The 25,981-nt window shown below is 40.6% G+C and overlaps 1 protein-coding gene across 6 annotated transcripts in view; it reads left to right on the top strand.

The window, feature by feature from the left end:
* Positions 1–25,981, top strand: part of TTC8 (tetratricopeptide repeat domain 8) — a 67,452-nt gene that overhangs the window by 21,502 nt on the left and 19,969 nt on the right. For 3 of the 6 annotated variants that reach the window (XM_034768610.1, XM_034768606.1, XM_034768611.1), the window contains exons 2-7: positions 1,829–1,858; positions 5,964–6,084; positions 7,818–7,881; positions 12,428–12,587; positions 13,275–13,364; positions 21,048–21,092. In XM_034768610.1, the coding sequence (XP_034624501.1) occupies positions 1,829–1,858; positions 5,964–6,084; positions 7,818–7,881; positions 12,428–12,587; positions 13,275–13,364; positions 21,048–21,092 (510 nt within the window). The remainder of the gene's footprint in view (positions 1–1,828; positions 1,859–5,963; positions 6,085–7,817; positions 7,882–12,427; positions 12,588–13,274; positions 13,365–21,047; positions 21,093–25,981) is intronic. The other 3 variants (XM_034768607.1, XM_034768608.1, XM_034768609.1) reach the window with 3 other exon arrangements.

Genomic DNA, 25,981 nt, shown 5'->3' with positions numbered 1-25,981 from the left:
CAGCTTGACAGCCCATGCAACCTGAATTGCTGGCATTGTCTAACTTTTGAGTGTTTGATTTTGCAATCTAAATAATATCCTTTGAACAGTTTGTCAGTAATTTCTTAATTTTTTTTCCTAAAAGGAAAAGAGGTACAAACAAATGTTGTTATATGGAGTACTAACACTTCCCCTCCCCAAAAAATCATGCATCAGCAGCAGGATTTAAACCCTGAAACTTTATCACTATAACACAGCTAACTATATTAGCAAGTAGAAGAAGACTTGCTCTGGCGGAAGTGGGAGAAATGGGCTGCTGGAGTCATATGCTGGGTTGTGTAGGTGGTGAGGAAGAGCCAGACTGGTTCTATCTTCTCTTCCCCTCTCTCCAGTGGAGGGGGGTACCTTCCCTATCTTGTACCCCCAAGAGGGGGGGTTACAGCTAAGTAGGGCTGTGTGCTGGGTCAATGTACATAGGATGTGGATTGTCAAGGGAGGTTCAGCCCATCTCTCCCCTCACTCCCCAAGAAGCTGTCTGCTTTTGTTGTTAATCGGTGTAGTGTGTGGTGCTCCTGCCTTGGCGATGTGAGCCCAGCCTTAGATTACAGTGTTAATGTTCAGTTATTTTAGTATGCTACCACAATTTTGTTGACAAGGCAAGTAACAGAAAGGAATGGTGATTTTTCATAGTTCAGGACTCAGCCAAACCTGAACAGAATGAAGGGACAAAGAAAAGGCATTTCTCTGTCCTTTACTCTTTTCTCCTGCCAAATTTGACTGTTTAATAAGGTGTTAGAGCTTTTCAGTAAAAAAGTCATTCTTTTCTATTAGAAAATGGTAGGCAATCTAAATATGGGGTTTGTTGCTACCAGCTCACTCTTTTGCAAGAGCTGCGTTAGTGTACTGAAGTCTAAATATTTTGCACCATTAGTAAACGTAGACAATCTTGTGTTTACACATTGGAAAATTTAAGTGAGCCCTCTTATAGTTTAGGGAGCTGGAAAATCTATTATCTTACCCTGTGTTTCAGATTCTACATTGGTGTTCCAGAGCCAGACAGGTTCTTTTTGGTACAAGAATGACTTCGTGTTCCTTGAAGGTTTCAAATGTTTTAAGTTTTAGGTCCCCAAATTCACTTGCCATAATATTACCTTGAAGTTGTTGGGATTTTTTCCCCCCCTCCTTAGGTGTTGTGCCTTCTCTAACTGGTGGCTACAGTACTATTGCATTAATTTGAAAAATATAATGTTTTGAGCATTTATTGAATTAAATACATTGTCTCCATCATAATGTATACAAAGACTTGTTTGTATGCAGATATTTATTTTCTTTTAAGAACTTCGTGATGAAGCCATCAGTGGCTAACAAAAAAAAATAAAATTGGGATCCCTTTTCTTCATGCATGCCATGTGTGAGGATTTTGTTACATGTTCCTGGATCTAAAATTCTGATTTATTTTCTGAGTGTCACTTAAGTTTAACAGTGGTATTTAGCTGTCCCTTCAGATGTTGTACATTTAAAAATAATTGTATATGGGGTATTCACCTGGTATACTTACATTTTAAAACCCCTAATGTTTAAACTATGACTTGTCAAATGTGACCAAACTGAAACAAGAAACCAAGCTATGTCTGAGATGTTACTTACTGTAAATCTACATGTTTGATTATGGAGATCATCTCTTCAGTCTTGAAAATGTAGAGGAGTAAAATAATCTGGTAATGGCCGAGGGAGGTCACATCAAGTATTTTGATTTAGTTACATTGCTGTTCCATTTATGGGTTTGTTTTGATTTTTCATTGTTTGATTCCATTTTTTATTTCACTCCTCCTTTTCTTATTCATTCTAGGAGCCTGATTCTGAATTCACAGTTACTCAGGTAAAAATTTTTCATAAGTACCAATATTTGAAAAAACACCGAGAAGAGTTTATAGCATGTTATATAGTGATGTTTGTTTCATTTAATTCCTTAGGGCTTGTCTACACAGAGACTTAGTGCATGGCAAGCCAGGGATGTGAATCTACAGCTATGTGTGCTATGCTCCCAGCCCCGCTCCGCCCCAACCCTGTTCAGCCCCTAGTACTGCTCCGCTCCCAGCCCCAGCTCCTACCCCACCCCAGTTCTGCCCCCAGCTCAGCTCTGCCCTCATTCCCGCTCCACCTCTAGCCTCAACTCCTCCCCCATCCCCAGTTCCACCTTCAGCCAAAGCTCCACTACTGAGGAAGCCTTGGCTGTACAATAATGGAGGGGGGGCATGGACAGATTCCGTTAATGGTAAGTGGGGGCACGACTGGAGAAGTTTGTGCACCCACTACATTAATGTCTTTACAAATTCGTATTAGGCCTTGGCTACACTTACCCGGTAGTTCGGCGGCGAGCGATCGAACTTCTGGGTTCGACTTATTGCGTCTAGTCTGGACGCGATAAGTCGAACCCGGAAGTGCTCGCCGTCGACTGCGGTACTCCAGCTCGGCGAGAGGAGTACCGCGGAGTCGACGGGGGAGCCTGCCTGCCGAGTGTGGACCAAGGTAAGTTCGAACTAAGGTACTTCGAACTTCAGCTACGTTATTCACGTAGCTGAAGTTCCGTACCTTAGTTCGAATTAGGGGGGTAGTGTAGACCTGGCCTTAGGTTAATTCTGAAAGAAGTAACAGAAAATTGCTGTGCATGGTGTTGCAGTAAATGATTAAAATTGGCTGTTTTTTAAAACCTGTAGTTGTTATTAATAAAATGGAATATATTTAAAAACTTGTAGATTTTGGCCTTTGTGTAAACTGAAAGCAAAAAATGCATTCCATATTAGAATAAAATAACATATAGGAGGAACTGCTACAAGTTATTGCTAGAAAAACATTAGGGCTGGGAGCTCATCAGATTTGGAGATACATGGTGCTTCTCTGTGTAGCTGGTGTGTTGGGCAAATATGCCTTGCTTTCTTAAGATCTTCTATAGTGCTCCTCATTGTACCATCTACCTTATTATCACACTTTTTATAGACAGTAGAGGTGCTGAGCAACTCCTATTGAAGTAATTCAGAGTTGAGACTACTCAGAGGCTGTCATGAAGTGCTCAGCATCTCAGAAGACGAGGACGTAGGTGAATAAAACCAGATTCTGTTTCATTATGGACAAGAAAATTGGTTACAGTTATCTGTTTTGATGGAGAGAGGTATACTTTTCATTTTCTCTTCAGAAGAGTCAGTAGCCAAGTATAATTGTTCTAACAAAGCCCTGTATCACTTTACACTGGGTAAATAGTAGATTATATGAAAGGAGATGTTTTCACAAATCCCATTTTATTTTTCAAAAACCTGAGTCTTTTTTGCTATCTTGCCATGCACCTTTAGCATCCTTTTGTACATTTATGATTTCATCTGAAAATGCTTAAGCTTCCTTTAGTTAACCAGAGGGTTGAAGTAATTATGTTGCAGTCTATCTACATTTTTTAGAGAAGGGAAGGGGATTGCGCCAACTTTGTTACATACACGCACCAGTATTGGATTTATTCAGTACTTTCTTCTCTTATGGGTCTTGTATAATTAACAGATAACAAGGATTGTGGATCATCCCCTTGTCTTGCAAGATAAAAAAAATCCCTATATGCATGCAACCTTTAAGTTCCATATTTGGTAATGTTCCATCTATTGCTGCTTTGGTCAAAACTCTGATAACTGAAGCATTGCCATAAGCAATATTCTAATCTGAAATCTGATGTGTAATTAGGCGATAGTATGTGATTTTTTTAAACATTATTGTTGGCTATATAATGCCCAATTAGTAGTTTAACATAGAAGCACAGCCTAAGGGCCCTAACTTTCCAATAGCTGACTGATAATGACAAAAGGATGCATGTTGCTTTTTTAAAGTTGCCTAGTGCTTCTTGTTGGTGAAGAAGAGTGAAGCTTTATCTAAGCCTTACCAATACTAAAATTAGCCTCTTTCAGCAATTGGTATAGCTGCACCAGTATAAACAGGGAAGCTGCAGATTTCATGGAAAATCACTATAAAGCAGCTTTTCTTATGTATGCTAGGAGTTGGCTACACAGATGTCTATACCAGCAATTTGCTGAAACTGGAGCTAAGGCCTAGATTGGACTTCAGAAATACACAGCGTCGAAAAGATGAATATAGCATGGAAATAAAATACTTGTGTGGAGCTTCATGAAAATATGTAAAGATAAGATGAACTTTTAACTGCAAATTTTTAATGCAAATTAAAGGTTGTCACCAAAATTACAGGTTAAGAAACTATAAGAAAAAGTAGACGTGGATTACATTGGACTGGGCTAGATTCAAATTGCCCTGGTCTGTTCTTTTCTCCTATTACTATTAACAGATTTCCAAATGTGGTTGAACTGGCTATTTAGATGCCTTCTCTTCTCCCAGCTCCAAACTGCACTAAAATGCAGCTTAAAATACATTTTCCTAGTATTTCTTTTCTATGTAAGCAATTATTGTAGTTGCCACAGAAATATTATATAATGCAAATGTGAGAGGAGATAGTCTATGCAATCCTAAATGAGGAAAAGTCTGAGTCAGTTTCTATTAAAATGTGGTACACACTATGAAAAGTTTGAGGTTCCTTTCATAGCAGGCCCTCCACTGTTTCTGGATTCAAAAAAAGATTATTTGTCCTTGTGTGTTTGATCCCTTTGGTTTCATTTAAAGAAGAATTAACCTTGCTATTTCTCATTTGCAAACATTAAGCATACTTTGCTAATGGTCTGTTTAGGCCAATGTCAGGGAAGAAATAAACCTGATTATTTTAATAAGTCTCATTCTGGGATGTTTATGGTAGTTTGTTCTATGTCTGAAAGAAAGTCAGTGATTGATCTTGCAATCCCTTTTATCATCCTAGGCCTGTAAGTACGTGTATATTAAGTTATCAAAAAGGGAACTAGATCTGCAATGTTAGTTCTCCAGAGTTTCTATTTAACCACTGAAGCTTTTCAGTGGTTTGATAGTGATTTGATAGTGAAACAGCCTATGCTGAGCTCTTCATACAGCAAAATCATTGAGTAATTTACCATTCCATATAACCTTCCAAGTCAGTTGTGGGCAACCTGTGGCCCACGGGCCGCATGCAGCCAGTCAGGGTAATCTGCTAGGAGGCCGCGAGACAGTGTTTACATTTCCGTCCACAAGCACGGCCGCCCGTAGCTCCCAGGGGCCGCGGTTCATTGTTTCCGGCCAATGGGAGATGCAGGAAGCGACATGGGGTATGTGCTGGCCGCCACTTCCCGCAGCTTCCATTACCCGGGAATGGCGAGCTGCGGGTGGCCATGCCTGCGGACGGTCGATGTAAAGACTGTCTCGCTGCCCACCAGTGGATTACCCTGATGAGCCGCAGGTTGCCCACCACGGTTCCAAATTGTTCACTTGAGCTATTTGCCTGTCCAATTCACCATACAATGTTGCAATGGTATTGTGCAGTTGGTTAGACTTAGTATATCGGTAGATGTACATGTTTACTAGTGGCGATTATTCTGAAGCAAGGAGATCTGGATTTTCCTTTTTTTAAAGGATGCCTGTATTGAAACTGAATAGTGTTATAAGTGTTAGCATTTAAGAGTCCTACCTGCTCACTTTGTTCCCTATTGATTGTTAAGATTTTTTTCCCCTGTGCACTGAGCTGCCTAGGGTAAGGTACATAGGGCCATGATTTGCCTTCCCCTCTTGTAATGGTGTGGCTAAGGGGAGACTGACAGACTGGTGATTTGGAACTGAGGCTGGAAATGTTTCCAGTCATGGAACCTTAAGCAATTGTTCCAAAGACCAGTCCTAATGTTTTGTATTTATTTAGTGCATCAAAATTCTGCCACCTGAACCAGTCAGTCAAATCGCTACCTTTCTCAACCCAAACAAAATTTAAATTATGAATGGATTAAAAAAAGTTAAAAACCTACTAAAATTGAATGCGTTTTAGATTCCTTTCCAGTACTTAAAGTTCAATTTGTTTATTTATTTGCTTTATCCTTATGTAGGCTGCTTGGAGTTTGAAAACACGAGCTCTAACAGAAATGGTTTATGTGGATGAAATTGATATAGATCAGGAGGGAATAGCAGAGATGATGCTTGATGAAAATGCCATTGCTCAAGTTGCACGTAAGTACAGACTTACATCATTTTAATACATTTAGGTGAAAGTTCTTTGTGGCAGGACTGTCATCTAATATATAATTGTACGGTACATAATGTTATAGGGACCAACCTAGTGTTGATTTTTAGGCATTATCACAATATAAATGTTCAATAATATAACATGGCGTTGTAAAAGGTACATTGAGATTCAGCTGGAAAAAAAATAGTTTTGTTTATTAATTTGGCAGTTTGATAGATTTTTAAATCTACTCAGTTACATAAAGCCCACATCTCTTAAGGAATATAATAGCAACATATCTGGCCTGGTATCAGGATGCATCTGCTGTCACAATTTACCTTTACTTGGTGCCTTGGGTTCCTCTCTGTCTGGGCAGTTCATTTGGAGTGTACTTTATGCTGCTGATTTGGCCTTTCAACCAAAGCAAAAGTCTACTTTCAAGGCAAGAGTACTCCATCAGCCTTCCACTCAGATTCAGTAATTGTTTTCCTCTTAGTGCATGGGCTTCTGTACCACTTCTCTAGGAGCTAGCATTGGTGGAGGTGGAAAGGGACACATACCCTTCCTTTAATATGAGTCCTACCCCCTGGAATCCTAAATTGTGAGTAGCAGTATGCCCTCACTTAAGACTGCTCTGCTATGCTGTTTTCCAGGACCATTTCCTAGAAAGCTTGTTGGTGGTATGGCCTTTCCTAATACACAATCCCCTCCCCAGAGTCCTTTTTTGGCCCATCTCTGGTCCTTTCCTAGCTTCTTCCACACAGCCTCTCTCAGGATTCCTCACCATCTGCCTTTCTCAACAAGGAGTCATTATGGACAAATATAGTCAGCCTGTAATTAAAACAAGGACTGAAAAGGAGGTGACCTTCTGGCTGGCACCTTAGGGAAAGACTGCCAGTGGCTAATAGATGAAGTTTATATCATGCAAATGAATGTTAAGCAAGGTGTATACAAATAAAAGTAGATATCTATAGTAGGCAAGTTCAAGAGCGCTTTTGAAATGAGAGCAACAATTGGTGGAATGAGAGGGGAGAACCCTCTCATAGTTGAAAGGTAGAGACCCAGCCTCTGAAAAATGGTCCCACTATTTATTTATGTATTGACTTCTATAGCACTCAGAATAAAAATGGCTAATGACTAAGGCTCCGTGTTTGTCATGGAGGTCGCGGAAGTCACAGATTCTTCTGCCTTCTGGAACGGCCAGTGTGGCATAAAATGTGATTATATTTTTGTTTTATTTGTAACCAATTTCTGTTGCTGTTGTCTCCGCTTACTATCACTTAAATCTGTGTTTTTATTAATGAACATATTATTTTATTATAATTTCATCTCAGTGCTGTTATAAAATGAGGGGTGCATCCTCAGCTGAGCTAACAGGCTGGTGTGTATTCTGTCTCTTTGAAGACAGCAGGCTTGGTATTTCTGTGAGTATGCTGCAGGAGAACACTTCTGGAGAATTCAGGAATTGAAGTACATCAAGAGTTAATTGAAAGAAAATTTGAATTTGCAGCGTTCTAAGGGGTTTGGCTATCAGACTGGGGTGGTGGGGAGCTCATTTGCTAAGGCAGAAGAATAACAGGGTGACTTACAGTTCTGAATGCCCCAAGAAAATGTCACAAGGTCGAATCTGGACTATAAAGTCCCTGGCTCAAGGACCAGGTCTTCATTCTCTTTAAGTACCATGCAGCCTTATAGTGGCTATATACAAACGTTAAGTGATGATACTCTTATTTTGTAGGCCCAGGAACTTCTTTGAAACTCCCTGGAACCAGTCAAGGTGGAGGTCCCAGTCCAGCTGTTAGGTATGCATTTCCTTATGTTTGGCAGCTTTAACTTGTAAATATATTAAATTTAGGATCTTCACATTAATGTAACATATTAAGTTTTACAAATTACAAAATGTTAGGTTTAAATGTGTAGCCTTTCTGTATTGATAAATTGATGGAAATACCACTCCAGGATGACTTGAGAAGAGCAAATATAGTACCTGTCTTTAGAGAAGGGGAGGAGAGGAGAGGAGAGGAGCTGGGGAATTATAGACCAGTCAGGCTAACTTTGATACCCGGAAAGATACTGGAACAAGTTTATTAAACAATCTGTTGTAAGCACCTATAAGATAAATAATATTTGTCAAAAACAAATCATGCCAAACCAATTAAATTTTTTTCTTTGTCTGGGTTACTGACGTAGAATGGATGGGGGGAAGCAGTAAACATGATCCATGTTGATTTTTTAGTTGATTTTTGACACAGTCCCATGTAACACATTCTCATAAGCAAACTAGAGAAATATGATCTAGATGATGTCACTATAAGGTGGGTGCATAACTAACTGGTTGAAAGACTGTACTCAAAGAATAATTACCAATGGTTTGCTGTCAGACTGGAAGGAGATATGTATCTAGTGGAGTCCTTCAGAGGTCAGTCCTGTATTTGGTACTATTCAATGTTTTAATTAATGACTTGGCTAAAGGAGTGGAGAGTATGCTTATAAGATTTGCATATTAAATCAAGATGGGAGGGATTGCAAGCACTCTGGAGGATTAGCATTCAAAATAACACTAAGAAATTAGAGAATTGATCTCATAAGAACGGCCATACTGGGTCAGACCAAAGGTCCATCAAGCCCAGGAACTTGTCCTCTGACAGTGGCCAATGGCAGGTGCCCCAAAGGGAATGAACAGACAGGTTATTATCAAGTGATTCATGCCCTGTCACCCAATCCCAGCTTCTGGCAAACAGAGGCTAGGGACACTATTCCTGTCCATCCTGGCTAATAGCCATTGATGGACCTATCTTCCATGAATCTATCTAGCTCCCTTTTGAACCCCGTTATAGTATTGTCTTCACAACACTCTCTGGCAACGAGTTCCAGAGGTTGACAGTGCATTGCGTGAAAAAAATACTTTCTTGTGTTTGTTTTAAACCTGCTACATACTAATTTTATTTGGTGGCCCCTTGTTCTTGTATTATGAGAAGGAGTAAATAACACTTCCTTATTTACTTTCTCTATACCACTCATGATTTTATAGACCTCTATTATATCCCCCCTTAGTCACCTCTTTTCCAAGCTGAAAAGTCCCACTCTTATTAATCTCTCCTCATACGGAAGCTGTTCTATACCCCTAATCATTTTTGTTGCCCTTTTCTGAACCTTTTCCAATTCCAGTCGATCTTTTTTGAGATGGAGTGACCATATCTGCATGCAGTATTCAAGGTGTGGGCGTATCATGGATTTATATAGAGGCAATATGATATTTTCTGTCTTATACCTTTCTTGATGATTCCCAACATTCTGTTCACTTTTTTGACTGCCGCTGCACATTGAGTGGATGTTTTCAGAAAACTATCCACAATGACTCCAAGATCTCTTGCTTGAGTGATAACAGCTAATTTAGACCCCATCATTGTATATGTATAGTTAGGATTATGTTTTCCAGTGTGCAATACTTTGCATTTATCAACATCATCTGCAAATTTTGCCACCTCACTGTTTACCCCTTTTACAGATCATTTATGAATATGTTAAATAGGACTGGGCCCAATACAGATCCCTGGGGGACACCACTATTTACCTCTCTCCATTCTGAAAACTGACCATTTATTTCTACCCTTTGTTTCCTAACTTTTAACCCAGGGGCGGGCAAACTTTTTGGCCTGAGGGCCGCATCGGGTTTCCAAAATTGTATGGAGGGCCAGTTAGCGGAGGCTGTGCCTCCCTAAACAGCCAGGTGTGGCCTGGCCCCACCCCCATCCGACCCTTCCTACTTCTCACCCCCTGACGGCCCCCCCGGGACTCCTACCCTCTCCAACCCCCGGTTCCCTGTCCCCTGACAGCCCCCAGAACCCCTGCCCCTGACTGCCCCCCACCACCCCATCCAAACCCTCCTCATTCCTGACTGCCCCAGGGCAGGGACCCCTGCCCCATCCAACCACCCCTTCTCCCTGACCGCCCTTGGAACCCCTGCCTCTGACTGCCCCCCGCCGCCCCATCCAACCCCTCCTCTCCTTCCAGACTGCCCCCTGGGAACACCTGCCTCCATTCAAATCCCCTGTTCCCCACCCTCTGATCACCCCGACCCTATCCATGCCCCGACCACCACCCCGAAATCCTCTGCCCTCTCTCCAACCCCCCTTGCTCCCTGCCCCCTTACCATGCTGCCTGGAGCACTGGTGGCTGGCGGCACTACAGTCGGCGCACCCAGAGCACCAGGACAGGCAGCTGCGCTGCCCAGCTGGAGCAAGCCACACCACCGCGCAGCACAGAGCACCGGGTCAGGCCGCAGCTCTGCAGCTGCGGAGCCCCAGGAGCTTGCAGCCCTGCCGCCCAGAGCATTGCGCCAGCGGCAGAGGGAACTGAGGCTGCGGGGGAGGGGGCACAGTAGGGGAGGGGCCAGGGGCTAGCCTCCCGGGGCAGGAGCTCACGGGCCGGGCAGGAGGGTCCTGCGGCCCGTAGTTTGCCCACCTCTGTTTTAACCACTTACCAATCCATTAAAGAACCTTCCCTCTTATCCCATGACTACTTATTTTGCTTAAGAGCCTTCAGTGAGGGATCTTGTCAAAGACTTTCTGAAAATCTAAGTACACTATATCCCCTGGATCTCCTTCATCTGCGTGCTTGTTGACCCCCTCAAAGAATTCTAGTAGATTGGTGAGGCATGATTTCTCTTTACAAAATATTGACTCCTCCCCAACAAATTATGTTCATCTAGGTGTCTCACAATTTTGTTCTTTACGATAATTTCAACTAATTTGCCCGGTACTGAAGTGAGGCTTACTGGCCTGAAGTTTCCAGGGTCACTTTTGGAGCCCTTTTTAAAAATTGGCGTCACATTAGCTATCCTCCAGTCATTTGGTACAGAAGCTGATTTAAATGATAGGTTATAGATGACAGTTAGTAGTCCTACAATTTTACATTTGAGTTCCTTCAGAACTCTTGGGTGAATACCATCAGGTCCTGGAGACTTATTACTGTTTAGTTTATCAATTTATTCCAAAACCTCCTCTAATGACACCTCAGTTTGGGACAGTTCCTCAGATCAGTCACCCAAAAAGAATGGGTCAGGTTTGGGAATCTCCCTCACGTCCTCAACAGTGAAGACCGATGCAAAGAATTCATTTCGTTTCTCCGCAATGGCCTTATTGTCTTTGAGTGCTCCTTAGCATCTCGATCATCCAGTGGCCCCACTGGTTGTTGAGCAGGCTTTCTGCTTCAGATGTATTTTAAAAAAAAAATTGCTATTACTTTTTGAGTCTTTGGCTAGCTGTTCTTCAAATTCTTTTTTGGTCTTTCTAATTATATTTTTATACTTCATTTGCCAGAGTTTATGCTCTTTTCTATTTTCCTTATTAGGATTTATCTTCCACTTTTTAAAGGCTGCCTTTTTGCCTCTCACTGCTTCTTTTACTTAGTTGTTTAACCATGGTGGCTCTTTTTTGGTTCTCTTACTATGTTTTTAAATTGGGGTATACATTTAAGTTGAGCCTCTATTATAGTGTCGTTAAAAAGTTTCCACGCAGCTTGATCTCAGATCAACAAGATGAAATTCGATAAAGACAAGTGCAAGTACTCCACTTACAAACAAAAAAATCAAATACACAACTACAGTAGTATTGCTGTAAAGGATCTTGGGGGTTATAATGGATCACAAATTGATCTTGAGCCAATAGTGGGATGCAGTTGCAAAAAAGGTTAATATAATCTGGGATGTATTAATTACCCCCCATGTAAGACACAGGAGATAATTATCCCACTCTGCTCGGCCTTGGTGAGGCCTCAGCTGGAGTAGTGTATTCAGTTCTGGGCAACACACTTTAAGAAAGCTGTGAACAAATTAGAGAAAGTCCAGAGGACAGCAACAAAAATGATAAATGGTTTAGAAAACCTGATCTATGAGGATAGGATAAAAATTGGGCATGTTTAGTCTTGAGAAAAGAAGACTGAAGGGGCATCTGATAACAGTCTTCAAATATGAAAAGGGCTGTTGTAAAGAGGATAGTAATCTATTGTTTTCAATATCTACAGCAGGTAGGACAAGAAGTAATGGGCCTAATTTGCTGCAGGGGAGATTTAGGTTAGATATTAGGAAAAACTTTCTAACTATAAGGGTAGTTAAGCTTTAGAATAGACTTCTAAGGGAGGTTGTGGAATCCCTATCCTTGGAAGTTTTTAAGAATAGGTTAGACTGACATATGTAGGGATGATCAAAGTTTACTTGATCCTTCCTCAGCCCAGAGAGCTAGAGTAGAAGAGCTCTTGAGGTCCCTTCCAGCAAGTCTACATCTCTAGGATTCTATGAACACATTTCCCTCATCTGTTCTTATTTTAACATTTGTTTATTCGATTTAGGCCAGTGACTCAGTCAGGAAGACCTGTTACAGGGTTTGTGCGACCCAGCACACAAAGTGGACGACCAGGCACTATGGAACAGGCTATAAGAACTCCCAGAACTGCTCATACTGCTCGCCCAATTACTAGTGCTTCTGGAAGATATGTCAGACTAGGAACGGTGAGTGGCTTGGCTTTACTACTATGAAGGATGGCTTTCCCTTCTATGACGATGTAGTTTAGCTTAAAAATTACGTCTGAAAAAAATCAAACTTGGGGGAAGTTAGCTCAAGTAATACGAAGTAGATAGCCAAGCTCTATATTTTAAAAAAAACTGAATAAAATGCTATCAAACCTTACTTGTTAATTTCGTTGTATTTAAATATGCATAAAATTTCACAAAAAGAAATTCTGCAGTCCTGATTCTTCACTCACTGAACTCCATGAAGAAAACTGTTGACTTCAACAGAAGCAGGATGGAGCCCTCTCCAAGTTTTCCACTTTTGTTTATTTTTTTGCACTGTTCGAGAGCAGTAGTCTCTCTTTAAAATCACCAGTGAGTTACTAAGATTAAATCTGGCTAATTTATGCTGCGTTTAGTAAAATCACCAATAGTGTGTCTGGATTGAAGACATAATGCAAACTAGGGGGGGTTTTTGTAGGCAAAAAGTGTTGTTGAACTCCTGCTATATATGCATATAAGCAGTTCTTCCCAAGTCTTTGCAAAAAAAAAAAAAAAAAAAAAAAGCTTTTTTTTTTTTAAATCACATACTCTACTGCAGTTATAACTGAAGGTTTTTTTCATCTGATATTTGAAATGTATTTGTATAGTGTAATGGGTTCATTCTGTTTAACACTTTTTTTTCAGGCCTCTATGCTCACAAATCCAGAAGGTCCTTTCATAAACTTGTCTAGATTGAATTTAGCAAAATATGCTCAAAAACCAAAGTTAGCAAAGGTATGTGACTATTTTGGACAATGTTCTGCTATATTTAATATCACTTCAATGTTAATTTACTGTTAGTGTCTCTCTTCTTCTAGATTTTTAAGACCCTTTCCAGCCTAATATTTCCTACGCAGCTGCTGAACTATGGGGGTACCACAATCTTTCAAGGTCCAGCAGCTGAGGAGGCTGCTCGCTACTCAGAGAAGAAAGTGCTCTCTTGTTAGCAATCATAACAGATTACATTAGGTATTTCTCAATGTTAACAATCCTCAAATCCCCAATACTGTGGTAAATTGACATTTTGGCAATAGACCTGTCTTATAAATGCAGAAATGAAGTGCCTAGCAGCAGTATTTGGAACCTCAATTGTACTAATATGGGGTCAGCTATTTTCCCCCACCTTCTTTAGATGGGGGAAGCCTTTTTTGTTTTTGTTTTTGTTTTGTTTTAAGAATCCCTCTGTATGAGCACAGACATCATACTTGGACACAAATGTACTCTGACACCTTTGTGTCCATCGGGAAAAGTAGCAAAGGCCGTTCAAACTAAAGCCTCATCTGTTTCTCCAACAAACCATGTCTGAAGAAATTGCAGTCATAAGAGGGAGGGTCCTAATGTTTTCTTGAAGTCCTTAGGTCTTTCCCCTATTATGCCCCAGTGGATGGAGCTGGAAGACCTCTCACCAGTATATTCTTCTTGGTTCTCTCTCCTTCCCTTTCAAGATCTAAGATTAAGAGACTCCAACAGGCTGCTCAGCCCCAGTAAGGGGAGATGGACAGGTCCAGTACAGGATATCAGCAATTCATTTACATAAGCTCATTCCCTCCCTCCTGATCCAAGCTGCATAACTCCGAACTGCAGAAGGTTGTATGTGGGCGGCAGCTTAACATAGGAAGGCCAATGTATCTTCCACATACGTTGCCAGACTCAAAATAGACACTCCAGAATCTGAGACCATAGGTGTGCATGTACCCTCAGTATATTTTTATACTGCTGTTTATTCTCATAGACCTCCTTTGAAAAGAAATAAATGGGAATAATTACTGTCTACATATCCATTCTATGCTATTATAAAGAAGACATTACATTCCTTAAACTTGTAATCTTAAAGTGAGAAAACGTGACATTTTTTCAGTTTACAGAATTGACGTTATTTTAAGGTGTATTTATGCTAGGTCCACAAATATTAGCAGTCTGCCCCAGACTGGAAAACATTTGTGAAGAGGCAATACTAAATCAAAGTTTAAAAGGCGGCATTGAACATACCTAAGCCATTATGTTATGGTGGTAGAACGTGCAGTTACTTTCAAGAACTATTATATCAGTCAATGTTGTTTAATGGTTCAATGAATCTTGAACCATGCATGCAAGATGGCCAAAGGCAAGAAAATACCTTGTTCAGCCTCCAAGAAGAGAATTTTGTGGATGAATTGGGAGTATGAATAAAAGTCTACACTGTTAATCTAAAAGAAGATTTAAAGTGTTTGGATTCTTTCCTTTGCTTTCAAGGCATGACTTACTTCCCTTTTTTATATTAGATCTATTTTTCCACTAGCATTAGTGCTCATAATTTTTTTAGTCGGTTTAGTTCTCATGATTGACAGCCAGAGAAACTGAAGTCCTCTACCAACAGAACAAGTATATCAGTGTGCCTTCCCTCACAAATGTAACTCAATCCTCATCTGAAGGAATGCAAAGATGATTTTGTTTCATGTTTTATCATTGGGTGACCTCTCAACTGAGTCTCTCTACAAGAGTGCCACTTGTGTTGGTGGTGTCTTTATGTGGCTACCTGCCCACAAGGAAGTGGACTGATCCCCACAGTTCACTTCGCATAGGCCACTGGAAGGCTATCAGATGGGCTGATTCTCTTCTGACCTGAGCTGTATTTGACTAGTGACCTAGAGGTGGAAGTCCCTTTTTTGAGATGTGCAATGGTGAGCATTGCACATCTGCCTTTAAATCCGTTAATGGCAGTCAGCCTATCTAGGACTGTAATTAATACACACTTATTTGTACATTGTTATACAAAAACAAACCCTATCTTTGTAAATGTCTTAAATGGGAATATGTGGGGAATTCCTGAAGCCTAGATAGATGAGGATTTCTCCTGATCTCTGAATCCCCTTTTCTTCTAAATTTTAAGGCACTTAAACAAAAACTTAATTAAAATGTGACAAATTTTTAAATCAATCAGATGGGTGTTCTGTATGCAAATGTGTGTTTACTGCAACTAAATGTGTAGATTTGGAAACTCTACATGCAGATGGATAGTTAAGTTGCTTGCATACTCACATTCGAGATTGACACCTTCAGTTGCAGTAATAATATGTCATAGATTCATAGAAATTTTTACTCATGAGAGCATTCTGCACCAAAAAAATTAAAAATTCTGCACACAGTATCTTAAAACTCTGCAAATTCTATTTGTCAAATAAATGTGGAAGCTCCAGAATTGCAGTGGGGAGCACAGGCCACTGGCTGCACAGAGGTGGGAGATCAGACTCAGCGGTGAGCTGCATCCAACCTTGTCACAGCACAAGGAGTGGGCCTGCCCCAGAAACACCCCAGGGCCCTTCCCCTCCATGCCAGGTGCACTAGGTGTGGGCAGGCAGGATCCAACTGTGGAGGGACTTAGTGTGGGGGGATCCAGGTGTGGGTTGAGAGGGTTCTTTTGGGGGCAATCTGGGTATGGATGGCTCAGTGGGGGATCCAGGTGCACAGGGGCTCGTTGGAGGGTTCTGGGTGCAACAGTAATGGGACTCTGCAGGGGGGTCCAGGTGAAGGTAGTTGAGGATTCAGGGGGGGCGCATCTGGGTGTGGGGGGATAGTGCCTGGAAGAGTGTGTCAGTGTGGGGGGTCCAGATGCTGGGGAAGTGGGGCTCAGTGGGGTGGGGATCCAGGTGCGGGTGGCTCGTTGGGGTGGTCCAGTTGCAGGGGGAATGGGACTCACCAGGAGGGGTTCTAGGTGTGAGGGGGAGGGCATGAGGGGGTCTGAATGCAAAGGGGTTGGGCGGATGGGGGGAGCAGCTCCCTGTACAGTGATTCCTCCTCCTGCAGCTGAGGAGCAATGGGTACAGGAAGCATGGGGGAGGGGAGAGTTTGCAGAGCTTCCTACAGCCAGGGGAGAAATCTGGGGGTGGGTCTGTCACAGCCCTGGATGCTGTGCAGGGAAAGAGGAAGTCCCGTCCTCCTCAGCCCAGCCAGGACTAGCAGCTGAGCCCAGTGCACGGTAGAAGCCACAAGCCAGGTCTTCTCTGATCCTGCCTGCTGCCCCACAGTGATTTACCTAACTGCTGGCTGCCCTGGGCACCCGAAACATACTTCTGGGAAGGGATACATGACTGCTCGTGGCTTCCCTTTGCTTCCCCATCAGAAAGTCATTTTTCTCTGGAGAAGCAAAGAAATCTGCAGGGGACATAAATTCTGCGCATGCACAGTGGCGCAGAATTCTACCAGGAGTAAGAAATATAGGACTGGAAGGGTTTTCAGTAGGTCATTATTTCAATACCTGCACTGAAACAGGATTAAGTATTGTCTAGACCATCGTGACAGGTGTTTGTCTAACCTGTTTTTAAAAACTTCTAATGACTGAGATTTTACAACCTGCCTAGGTAAATTGTTCAATGATTAATTAACTACCCTTACAGTTGGAAATTTTTTCGTAATATCTAAATCTCCCTTGCTGCAATTAAAACCCATTACTTCTTGTCCTATCCTCAGTGGTCAAAGAGAATAGTTTATCACCCTTCTCTTTATAACAACCTTTTACGTACTTGAATACTATTATGTCTCCTTTCAGTCTTCTCTCTCTAGAAGAAACAAACCCAGTTTTTTCAGTCTTTCCTCATAGGTCATGTTTTCTAGACTTTTGATGATTTTTTTGTTCTCCTGTGGACTTTCTCCAATTTGTCCACATCTTTCCTGAAGTTTGGTATCCAGAACTGGACACAATACTCTAGTGGAGGCCTTTTCAGTGCTGAGTAGAATGGAAGAATTATTTGTGTCTTGCTTACAATACTCCTGCTAGTACATTCCAGAATGATGTTTGCTTTTTTTGCAACAGCATTACATTGTTGACTCATATTTAGTTTGTGATCCACATCCACGCATGCAAACACATGCACACATTTTTTAAACAGCATCTCTCTTGAAAACTTAGCACTTTTTCAAAAGCTGAAGTGAATCATCACTTTCAGCTCAGAAGACGCTTAGTCTAATGAATCTTACTAGACACATCCACAGGGAGTAAGTACAATTATCAGTGTTAGAAAGCTAACGTAATATGACATTAATATTTCTTATAGAAAGTAAGACTTGAGTTAAAATGTGCAGCTTTATGGATTTGCAGGGCTTTTTTTTTTTTTAAGGAGAAGACAGCATTGACACTAAAGCCAAAGCATGATGAAGTTTTAAGATCCTCATTTCATTTTGTGTTAAGGATTGTTGCTTAAAATTGTAAAACTCTGAGCTCTCACCTCTCCAACGTGCAAAGAGATGATAAATCTCATAACCATTAAGTTCACATAGCTAGTCTGTGTAACCATGTGAAGTAAAAATCTTAAATGAACCAAACTGTACCATAGAATCTTTATGGATAGTAATTCCATGCTCTAATAATAAGAATATAGCAGTAGGGATATATTACAAACCACCTGACCAGGATGGCGATAGTGACTGTGAAATGCTCAGGGAGATGAGAGGTTAAAAACAAATTTAAAAACTTCAGTAAGGGGGATTTCAACTATCCCCATATTGACTGGGTACATAGCATCTCAGGACGGGATGAAGAGATAACCTTTCTTGACACTTTAAGTGACTGCTTCTTGGAGCAGCTAATTCTGGAACTCATAAGAGGAGAGGCAATTCTTGATTTAGTTCTAAGTGGAGCACAGGATCTGGTCCAAGAGGTGAATATAGCTGGACCGGTTGGTAATAGTGACCACAATACGATTAAATTTAATATCCCTGTGGTGGGGAAAACACCACAGCAGCCCAACACTGTAGCATTTAATTTCAGAATGGGGGACGACATAAAAATGAGGAAATTAGTTAAACTGAAATTAAAAGGTACAGTGCCAAAAGTGAAATCCCTGCAAGCTGCATGGAAACTTTTTAAAGATACCATAATAGAGGCTCAACTTAAATGTATAACCCAAATTAAAAAACATAGTAAGAGAACCAAAAAAGTGGCACCGTGGCTAAACAACAAAGTAAAAGAAGTAATGAGAGACAAAAAGGCATCCTTTAAAAAGTGAAAGTTAAATCCTAGTGAGGAAAATAGAACAGAGCATAAACTCTGGCAAATGAAATGTAAAAATACAATTAGGAAGGCCAAAAAAGAATTTGAAGAACAGCTAGCCAAAGACTCAAAAAGCAATAGCAACAAAAATCAGAAGCAGGAAGCCTGCTAAACAACCAGTGAGGCCACAGGATGATCAAGATGCTAAAGGAACATGCAAAGATAAGGCCAGTGCAGAGAAATTAAATGAATTATTTGCATCAGTCTTCATAGCTGAGGATGTGAGAGAGATTCCCAAACCTGATCCATTTTTTTAGGTGACAAATCTGAGGAACTGTACTAGACTGAGGTGTCATTAGAGGAGGTTTTGGAACAAATTGATAAACTAAAAAAGTGTTTCTCAAATGCGGCCACCATGGCCGCATACAGCCACCAGGGGCTTTTCTTGCAGCCACAGTCTCCTGGGGCGCAGAGCAGTACCTCCCCCCGGGGCCATCAGAAGGGGTTGGGCCCTCCCCCCATCTGGAGCCACAAACACCAGATAAGCATGCAGCCTGAGTTTCCCACCTTCCCAGGGGTGGTGAGGCTCGGATTTCGGGCTTCAGCATGGGATGACGGGTGCCAGGCTCCAGTCATGAGACTTTGAGCCCTGACCCCAGCCCCCAGCCACATGGCAGCAGGTGCCAGTTCTGGGCTTCACCCCACCATTGTCCCTGGCCCCCGCAGCCTCCTCCAGTCTTGGGCTCTGACTGTGCAGTGGCAGGCTTTAAAAAACAATGAGATGCATGGATCTGAAGTGGGTTTTTTACCCATGAAAGGTTATGCCCAACTAAATAAAACCGGACTCCTCGTTTTTGTGGATACAGACCAACACAGCTACCCCTCTGATTTCAGAGTAAGATGCAAGAAACCATATAGGAGACAGTATTCCTTAGCTGTATATAAGGAAAGATTCTTTCTAATTTTCAGTACCTAGAGGTGGATTTATGTCCTAAAGCAGGAGGCTTTATATCCCTTTAAAAAATTATTTTTAAATAAAGATTTACTATTGTAATTCTAACTATTCTTATCCATATACGTGTCCAACCTTACTTAATCCTGTTACGTTTTTGGCCTCAATATCATCTTGGGGCAATATCACAGGCAAATCATACAAGAAAATGTTTACTTTTCAGTTTTAGGTTTGCTACTTCTCACTTTTATTGAATGTTTCCTTGTTTTGTATTATGAAAGGAGGTAATTAGAGACGTATCTACCTTTTCTATACCCTTAATTAATTTGTATCTCTCTTATCATGTTTGCTCTTAATCACCCCTCCACCAAAAGTCTTGTTATGATGGGATTATTAAATTTTGAAGCCTCTGCTTCATCGTGTGTCATTTTGGATGTCTGTGATTATAGACTTAATGTTTGAAGTGTACAGAATAACTAACAGCTGTTCACTGCTGGCATCCAGCACTTAGAAAAATGATTTTTTGGAAATTGGTACCTGATTGGTACCTGAGTAATATTATATCAGGTTTCATGATAGCACAGGTAGTAACACTGCAAAGTCACCTATCAGTTCTGTAAATAAACAGAGGACTTCCGTCTCCATTGTGGAGAACCGAATATCTTTCACTAGCATTAAATTCACTTTAAAATGCAGTTCAGGTCAGAAAAATGTCTTTGTAAAAAAAATCAGAACTCCCCCCCCGAACCAATCTTTTCCCTCTGTATATTCAGTCTTGACTGTTTATTTTTCTTACCATAATACATCTATATTTAGTAGTACTGAAGAGTCAACAGAGCTGTAGAGATTGAGATGCGTGCTCTTCTGGATCCTTAAACTTGTTTGCCAAGTTTCAGATGCAGAATCTTTTTACTAATGATGATGTGCAAACCGGACCCTCTGTTGCTTTTTACAGATTCCAGAATGGTTGACTATGAAGTGTCAAACTTTAGAAGAGCCAATTTTCACTCGTAAACTGAACAAATTTGAACAAATCTGGTCCTTAAGACATATGCCTATGCTTAAATTCCATTGACTTCCAGACTACTCACAGTGCATAAAATTAAGCATGTACATAAGTCTTTGCAGGATCAAGCTCTTTCCATAAGTAAAGAGACTATAAACATGAAACCCCGCAATGTCACTTTCACTTCTAGATTAGACACTTTGGTTTTTAAAAAATACGTTTTTTTAAAAAACCAAACATTATAGACAACCCTAGTAATTTCATAATTTTTACAGTCATAGTACAGTATATCTCCTGGCAACACAGTACACCAGTAGATTTTGCTCATCTAACTCAAAGTCCATTTAATGTTTCAATAGAGTTATGTGTAACTGTGTTTGCTATTTTAGAATAGTAATTGGTGATTATTACATTCTGAGAACCCAAAGTGTTTATTATATAAGGTATTAATGTTTTTCTTCAAACATGATAATGTCTCAAATGTTCTTCTGATAGGCATTGTTCGAATACATTTTTCACCATGAAAATGACGTTAAGAATGTAAGTAATCTATACAAAATACATTTTTACTTGTACTAAGTCTTATTCTGTCATGTCTGTCAGGTTTCAGCTGAACTAAGGCTTCTAGTGTTATTTTAGTTCTTAGGATAGAAAAATTGCAGCTTTAAGAAAGTTCTTGTTCCAAGCATGAAAAAGTCACCAATACTAAAATGTTAATGCCTTTATTTTCCAAAGTCAAAATAGCATATACCCGCACTACCTCGAGCAGAGCTAGGGCACTAAAAATAACAGTGTAGCTAGGGTAGCACAAGTGGCAGCTCAGGCAAGCTGCCCTAACTATGTACCTGCCCGAACCCCTTGGGTATGTACTTAGGCAGCTAGTCCAAGCAGCACTGTCCATGCGACCCCAGCTACACTGCTATTTTTAGTGTACGAAACTCAAGCTAGTGTGGGTATATCGACATGAGCTGGATATCACACCCCTTCTTTCAAGCGTAGATGCAGACTAAGAGTGAGGGAGAATTGTTTGGGATGGTATATGGGATAATACTATAATTAGTAATAATGGATTGAACTTAAAAATCAGGTAAATTACTGGCAGAGCTACCATGGGTAAGTCTGTGTGTGCTGGGAATCACACCTTTAGCTCCAAGTGTAGACATAACCACAGTTTTATACTATATTGAACAGTCACAGTTAAATTTGTGTACCTGTTGTTTAACTCTTCAAAAGTTATGTAAGCCAGTCTTGCAAGTTTTTTCTTACCAGCCCACACAGGTGAAGTGTGTTTTGTTGGGTGAGTAAGATATAAAATTTATTATAACATACAGAGTATTTCTGGCACATTCATCACCATGGTATCTGGTAGGCTGTGCTTGGAGTAAAAAAAAAAAAAAAAGAAAAAAAGAAAGAAAAAAAGAAAAAGAAAAAGTTCAGATCAATTTTACATGGCTCATTAAGCATTTATTGGCTTTTCTGCAACACCTAAAGATGCATTGAGCAAGGGGTGCATTCAGGGGGCTGAAGATTAATTAAATTCCCAAGTTGCTTCTTCCATGGTGCCATTTTGACGGTTTTCAACTAGTGAAGCAATAATTACCAGAAAACAAATCGTTTGTGTTGACATAGAGCAGAATTGTTTTCAGATGAAATGCTATGAATTTTTAATCTGGCACTAAATTATGTCACTCATATGCTGTCTGCCAGTTTGATTGCACTGGCCTCTCTTGATATGATGGAATTTCAGTATACCAGCATCCAAAATATAACCAATCAATGAGTGTCAGAAAGAAACAGAATGTGTAACATGTTAATTGCTACTAATTTACTTTGACATCAAGGAAGTGGGATTTTTATGATGCCAACAATGATGGAAATACATATGGTTTACCAAAAGGAACTCTAGTCCACCAGTGAGGGGGCTTAGGTGGTATGAAATCACTTAGACATGCTAACATGAAATTAATATTAAATGAAAGTGAAAATATATCATTAAACTATTTCAGTGATATTAACAGCAGGATCTCCAGGGCTGGACTGGCAAGTTCATAGAGCCCAGGCAATATGTAACATTTCAGAAACCTTGTGAAGTAGTATTTTGGAGTTCCTGTAGGGGATCCACAGACATTTCAGTTTTGACACAGAGAGATATCAGTAACTGGTTGTATCTTTACTTTCTAAGCTCTCATAGGAAATACTTTTGTGGCTCAGTTTACAGCATTGGTTGTACTTATGGTACTATATTTTAAACATCTAAATTTTAATTGTTTAATATTCAGCTCCCTAGCTTCCTTTCATTTGCTCCTCTTCTTTTTCTCCTATTTGCAGTGTTTCTTCTCATGCACTTCCATTTCCATCTCCCTTCTCCTCTTTACCCTCATTCCTCCATATTTAGTTTATCCTTTTCCCAACAGTCTCTTCTTCCTTCTCAGACCCCCTTAACAAGTCCTCCCATTACTTCATCTCAGTTAAAAAAAAAAAAACCCACACACACGAACAAAAAAAACCCAACTCTTTCCTTCAAATCAATTAAATTCACCCCTTACTCACCTGTTCATCCCAGTCACTTCACTCATTCACCCACCCACCTGTCCCTGAGTCAGGCACTCTTGGTCACTTGGTCATTCAGTAATGAAGGGCTGGGTTATCCTTGCAGCCTAAGATGACTCTTTTGGAAAGGGATGAGGTGTGGAGACTAGTGGTCCCAAGACCTAAGAAGCTGTTAGGTGGAAGAAGAAGAGTACCAGAAGGCTTAAAGAGCCACTGTCCAGGCAAGTTTCCTGCACCAGTGGACGCAGAAGAGCAGTTCCCATAGTTGGCTATACACTCAAGTCAGAGAAAACTACACTCCTGACCTGTCCATGAATGTGGGAAGGTACAGAACAGACTAGCTCTGCATCTTGTCCACAATTGGCTGTGGAACTAATTCTGAGGCTGTGGGTGGAGTCCAAGAGTCAATTCACAGGTTGCGATATATGCTTCCTAATGTGATTTCATAGATTAAGTCAAAGGCCAGAAGGGAACACTGGGATCATCTAGTCCATCTCCTGTATAAAACACAGGACATAGAACTGCCTCAAAATAATTCCTAGAGCTTATTTTTTAGAAAAAAAAATCCAATCTTGATTTTAAAATGGCCAATGATGGAGAGTCCACCACAACCCTTACTAAATTGTTCTAATGGTTAATTACTCTGTTATAAATTTACACCATATTTCCAATATGAATCTGTCTAGCTTCAAGATCCAGCCATTGGATCATGTTACTCTGCTAGCCCATTATCAAATACGTGTTCTCCATGTAGGTACTTACAGACTATAATCAAGTCACCCATTAACCTTCTGTTTGTTAATCTAAATGATTGAACTCTGTGTGTCTGTTACTAGAAGGCTTTTTTTCTAGTTCTGTAATCAATCTTGTCGCTTTTCTCTGAACCCCTCCAGTTTATCGACATCCTTGAATTGTGGACATGAGAACTGGACATAGTATTCCAGCAACCGTTACATCTTTGCCAAATACAGAGTTAAAATAGCATCTCTACTTGAGATTCCCTTGTTTATGCATCAAAGAATCACATTAGCCCTTTTGGCCACAGTGTTGCACTGGGAATTCGTATTCAGCTGATTATCCACCATAATCCCGCAATTTTTTTTTGGAGTCATTGCTTCCCAGGATAGGGTCCCCTGTTGTGTAAGCAGAGTTTTACTCACTGTTGAGGCACCCCATCTGGTTGGGTCTGGGGATCAGCTCTCATCCAGTCTAGCACCTTCTTCTGTTGCTCACTTGCCCTGGGGCCTCTCTTACTCTCTGGGACTCAGAGTACTCTCTCTTCGTGACTCAGCCTCCATCTAGGTCACTATATAGTTTTCTCTTTCCAAGGTATCAAAGTCCCTCTGGACAGTCTGTCCAGATGCTGTCACAGGCAGTCCTCCATGCCAATTCCAAGTCCATGCCACTTTCCCAGTGGTTGGTAGGGGAACCCAGGCCCGCCCACTACCCAGAGACCCTATAATCAGCAGCCAAGCTCTACACAATCCCTGCCTTTGCAGCTCTTTCCCTGAGCTTCTTCCTACTCTGCATTCCACAGGCTTTCTTCCTGCAACTCCTCTGGGTGAACCCTTCCTGAAGGGCTAGGATACCAGGGCTTTTGCTCCTTCCTGGATCTCCTCCAGCCCAGCTCTCTGTGTCCAGAGAATGAGTGTGAACTCCCTCCCTACTGCCCCTTTTTGCTGCAAACTTCCTGGTTTTATACAAGCTCAGCCTGCCCCTGCACAGCTGGGTTTCATAATCAATTAGCCTTTATCAGTCCCTGGTTCTCCCCAAGGTGCAGCCTATATGGTTAATTGGCCCCTTCTTAGGCACCTTAACCCCATCAGTGCTGGTGTGGCATGAACACCCCCATCACAGTGCCTACCATTATTTGTTCCTAAATGTAAACATTTAGCCATATGAAAAAGCATATTGTTTGCTTGTGCCCAGTTTACATGCAATCCAGATTACTCTGTTTTAGTGTATCATTTTCCACTCCCCTAATGTGTGTGTCATCTGCAGACTTTATCCGTCACGATTTTATGTTTTCTTCCAGGTCATTAATAATGATGTTAAATAGTATAGGGCCAAGAACTGATCCTTGCTGGCCCGCACTAAAAACACATTTTCAAAGATGATATCCTGTTTACAACTACACTGAAATTTATTGTTTAGACATCTTTTAAGCCATTTACTTTGTCATGTTAATTACGTATCTTTTTAATTTTTTTTAATCAAAATGTCATGTGGTACCAAGTCAGATCCCTTACAGAAGTCTAAGTATATTACATCAACACTATTACCTTTACCAGCCAAACTTGTAATCGCATCCAAAAAAAGATATCAAATATTTACAAATAAGATGGAAAAATATTAGTAGAGAAAGGGGATCCTTGTCTCATTTTGCCCATCTTGAGGGACTTGCACTGTTGTCTTCTGCAATATAATTAATAAACAAGCCTTAAGTCTTTTTTTCACCTCCATTTAGTTCTCAACCACTCCTTTAAGTATTGCTGAGTTCCTTGTCAATTTGTATTAAAGAATACCATTGTACAGTTGTATGCAGATTTGATTAAACATACACAATATAAAGTATTTTATCTATATTAATAGCAAATACAGCAAAAATCTACCGGTTTTTGAGATAGGAGTGGAGGAAATCACAGTATTTCTTTAATACAGTATTTAATACTTTTTCCAAAAATGTATCCAGTATCCCTTTATTTCACTTAAGGAAAAATAAATACCTATTCTCAGAGGAAATGATTCCTCCATTATTGCTGTTCACTCTTGTTTCCTTTTGGGATCATTCATCAATAACTGACTCTCTTTAGACACTGAACTATTCTTGATTTTCATTTTGTGGACTAAACAGTGTGGGCTAAATGTCAGTGAAAATG

The sequence above is a fragment of the Trachemys scripta genome, chromosome 4 (assembly GCF_013100865.1).
Source record: "Trachemys scripta elegans isolate TJP31775 chromosome 4, CAS_Tse_1.0, whole genome shotgun sequence".
NCBI lineage: Eukaryota > Metazoa > Chordata > Testudines > Emydidae > Trachemys > Trachemys scripta.
The sequence above is the reverse complement of the archived record's forward strand: the minus strand, read 5'-3'. Positions and strand labels throughout refer to the sequence as shown.